This window comes from Cebus imitator, unplaced genomic scaffold (genome assembly GCF_001604975.1).
Source record: "Cebus imitator isolate Cc_AM_T3 unplaced genomic scaffold, Cebus_imitator-1.0 Scaffold271, whole genome shotgun sequence".
Classification (NCBI taxonomy): domain Eukaryota; kingdom Metazoa; phylum Chordata; class Mammalia; order Primates; family Cebidae; genus Cebus; species Cebus imitator.
In genome coordinates, this window is record NW_016107586.1 from 2,364,221 (window position 1) to 2,368,572 (window position 4,352).

At 38.9% G+C, this 4,352-nt stretch overlaps 1 protein-coding gene across 2 annotated transcripts in view; it reads right to left on the minus strand.

Moving 5' to 3' along the window:
• The window catches only part of GSTO1 (glutathione S-transferase omega 1), a 14,974-nt gene that overhangs the window by 6,876 nt on the left and 3,746 nt on the right, over positions 1–4,352 (minus strand). For both annotated transcript variants that reach the window (XM_037728596.1, XM_017500812.2), the window contains exon 3: positions 1,246–1,468. In XM_037728596.1, the coding sequence (XP_037584524.1) occupies positions 1,246–1,468 (223 nt within the window). The remainder of the gene's footprint in view (positions 1–1,245; positions 1,469–4,352) is intronic.

Sequence of the window (4,352 nt, forward strand, 5' to 3'; positions counted from 1 at the left end):
GCTGGGATTACAGGCACGCACCACCATGCCCAGCTAATTTTTTGTATTTTTGGTAGAGACCGGGTTTCCCCATGTTGACCAGGATGGTCTCGATCTCTTGACCTCGTGATCCACTCGCCTCGGCCTCCCAAAGTGCTGGGATTACAGGCTTGAGCCACCGCGCCCGGCCCTCACCCTCATCTTACTAGGCAGGTGACTCACTCTTCCTTTCTCATTGGCTTCCCTTTATAATGTATTTTAAAACAGAATGTTCTCCCTGTAACTCTCTCTTAGGGTATTTCTTTAACCATCTCTTTCTCTAAAGCTAGTTCTTTATACACTGATCATACTGACCATTGTCACCAAGATGACAATATTATAGGCATATAACCAGACATGCTATTTTTGGTGTCTAAATACACATCTGTTAGTCATCTCTTTGTTAATACTAATTGTTTAATCCATAACATTGATGCTAATTAAGGTACAAACAGTTCTACAGGAATGTCATTTATTCAGTCATCTGAGTTATTGCCAACACGAAGTAGATGCTCACTGCTAGACGCTGTGGCTATAAGGACAAGAACTAAGTAACTGCCGTGTGTCATACTCCACTCTAGGTGTTTTATATTAACTGATTTTTATCTTATAAGGTGGAAACAATTACTATATTCATTTTGTCAATGATGAACTGAGGAATAGAGAGGCAAAGTATTAAGTAACTGGCTCAGAGTCACAAGAGTAGCAGAGCCAGTCACAAAACTAGGCAATGAACCAACAATGATCAAAACACAGCGCTCACCCTCAAAGAACTCACAGCCCAGTGCAGTACACAGGCAAGAAGGCAGGCAAAAGTTCATGCGGATGGGAACTCAGAAGCTAGAGCACTAACCAGCCTGGACAAGCTCCTGAAAGGCAGCAGTGTCCGAGCTGATACTTGAAAAATAATATGGAGATAACCAAGCACAGTGAGAAGAGGGAAGAAACTTACAGCAAGAGTTGAGAGAGAAAGGGGTAAATTTGGGAATTCTGAAAAAAAGTTTAGTATGGCTGGAATATATAAAGTGTCAGGAGACGAGTGAAAAGGGATCACTTTGGAGGTAAACAGGAACTGGATCGTGAAAGGACTTGAAGGACATGTCAGAGCTGACAAGCATATTCCTTTTTGTTTTTCTCTCCCAAATCACTGAATCATAAATGACAGCATTGATTAAGCTTTAAAAAACAGGTTTTTCAAATAGGAGCTGAAATTTCTTATGCACAAACCTTAGAAAACAACTCGAAGACCATCTTCTGGCAAGCTTTCTCATAGGGGTCATCAGGAAACAGCTTCTTCCCTGGGTATGCTTCATCCAGGTACTCACAAGTGATGGCAGACTCGTAGATCAGCTGACCCTGACTGTTTTCCAAAACTGGCACCAGACCAAAGGGATTTTTCTTAAAGAACCACTCAGGCTTATTTTTCAGGTTGATATTGATGACTTCATGCCTGAAAGACACACAGGAGACTGAAGAGAAGGAAACAACTTTTGTGCTTTTGGATAAATCCTCACTGGCTTTGCTATGCACTTAGCTGATTAGACCCCAAATTTAGGAGTCTGCCTAGATTCCTTCCATTCTAGTTTTTGATTTTATGAATTTGATTACTTTTGATACACCTTATAAGTACAATCATGCAGTAATTGTCTTTCTGTGCCTGGCTTATTATACTTAGCATAATGTCCTAGTTAGCAAGGTCCATCCATATTGTCACGTATTGCAGAATTCCTTCCTTTTTAGGTGGAATAGCATTACCACATTTTCTTTATCCATTCATCTGTTGATGGACATTAACATTATGCTGTCATGAACAGTGCTGCAGTGCACATGAGTGCTAGTATCTCTTTGAGAACATGATTTCAATTACTTTGGATATATACCCAGTAGTGAGATTACTGAATCATATGGTAGTTCTTTTTTTAATTTTTTGAAGAACATCTATACTGTTTTCCATGGCAGCTGTACCATTTTACATTCCCACCAACAGTGTGCAAGGGTTCTGATTTCTACACATCCTTGCTAACACTTTTTGTTTTTTTGAATTATAGTCATCTTGACAAGTGTGAGGTTATTATGTGACTTTGATTTGCATTTTCATGATGATTAGTGATAAGCACTTTTTTATATATCTGCTGCCCATTTTCATGTCCTCTTTGAAGAAATGTCTATTTTTTTAATTTAAAATTTTTTTTGACATTCTGTCTCCCAGGCTGGAGTGCAGTGGCTTGATCACAGCTCATTGCAGCCTCAACCTCCTGTGCTCAAGTGATCCTGCTACCTACCAACCAGTTGGGACCACAGACATGTGCCACCATGCCCAGCTAATTTTTTTGTAAAGACAGGATTCTGCCATGTTGCCAAGACTGGTCTTGAACTCTGGGGCTCAAGTGATCTGCCTGCCTCAGCCTCCTATAGTGCTGGGTTATAGGCATGAGCTACCATGTCCAGCCTGAGAAATGTCTATTTAAGATCTTAGCCCATGTTAAAATCAGAGTTTTTTTTCTGTTGTTGAGTTGTAAAGATTCCGTATGTATTTTGGAGATTAACCCCTTACCAGATATGTGTTTGCAAGTACTTTTTCCTATTCCATAGGTTGCTTTTGCTCTGTTAAACATTTCTTGTTTTATGGAAGCTTTTTGTTTGATGTTGTGTTTTTTTTTGGTTTTGTTGCCTGGGCTTTGGTGTCATGTCCAGGAAATCATCGCCAAGGTCAATGTCATAAAGATTTTTCCCTATGTTTTCTTCTACACATTGGCCTTTTTTATATTCCTTGAATTTGCCAATGTGTTTCCACCTTACAGTTTTTGCACTTGATGGTCCTCTGCCTCCTCTGCCTGTCTTTTCCCAGGTCTTTCCAGGTCAAACACATCTCCAGGCCCTCCCTGACCAAGCTCTGAAGTTGTGGAGCAGCTTCTATTACATGATTATCATGTTCTACTTTTCTTCATTGAACTGATAATATGTATCGAAATTACTTTGCTCACTTATTTACAAGTTTACTATGTTATCTTCCTAGAATGTAAGCTCCACAAAAGGTGGGATCTTGTGTATCCGTTCATAGTAATAAACAAACATGTAAATGAGCAAAATGCTAAATAGATATAAATGCTATGAAGAAAATAAAAAGTTTCAGACAAGGACTCAGTAAATATTTTTGTATTGAAATATTTCATATGAATAATGAATAAATCTGTGCAAATGCTTTAAAATTGTCAATAAGACACTCCATTTATGGCCAAGAGGTATCTTAGTTATAAATCATACAAGGCAACTAATTGAATTGTGTCCACTACCCACTATATGAGAACCAACATAAAATTCAGGTTTTTTTTTTTTTTTTTTTGCTAATTGGAGTAAAAAGTTTCTTGTTTTCTATGAGGATATTAAGGAATCCTTAAAATCCACCCACAAGGCCAGGCGGGGTAGCTCACACCTGTAATCGCAGCACTTTGGGAGGCTGCAGTGAGTGGACTGCTTGAACCCAGGGGTTAAAGGCCAGCCTGGGCAACATGATGAAACCCTATCTCTACAAAAAATACAAAAATTAGCCAGGTGTGATGGCACATGCCTGTAGTCCCTGCTACTCAGGATGCTGAGGTGGGAGGATCACTTGAGCCCAGGAGGCAGAAGTTGCAGTGAGCCATGATTGCACCACTACACTCCAGCCTGGGTGACAGAGTTGAGACCCTGTCTCGGAAAAAAAAAAAAAAATCCATACACAAAATAAGCTTTCAGATTAAAGCTCCATGGACTGATTTTTTTTTTTTTTTAATGTTGTCTAAGTAAATGATACGAAATAAACCAAAAAGGAAGAAAACAGATGGAATCCAGGCTATGGTCAGATTGTATTTAGGTCTATCTTGGATGTTGCCTGAGACTATAGAGGAACTAAGAGAAAGGAGCCAGGTCCATATGACCATCAAGGCTGAATAAATGTTCAACAAAACAGATTACTAAAAAATAATAGACACTAATACCATTTGTTTTCTATTTTCCCACCCACAGCTGTAGCTAGATGGGGAAAATGCCTATTTAAGATCTTAGCCCATGTTCTTAGGTGGGCTAATATCTTAAATAGACATTTAAGGATCTAAATATCCTTTGAGGATTTAAATACATATTCCCCATGGAAACAAAGGAACATCTAGTTTGAACATAAGCCCAGGTGTGTGTGTAATTTAAAAGGTTCATGTGCTGACAGAACGAACACTGAACACTTAGGTACCAGTCACTGCAAACAAAAAAAAAATTCTTTGGCTCCTTGCCCAAGAATTATCAACATTTTTGAACATTTATACTATGAAAACAAAAGGCAGATCCTGGGCTTTTGTAAT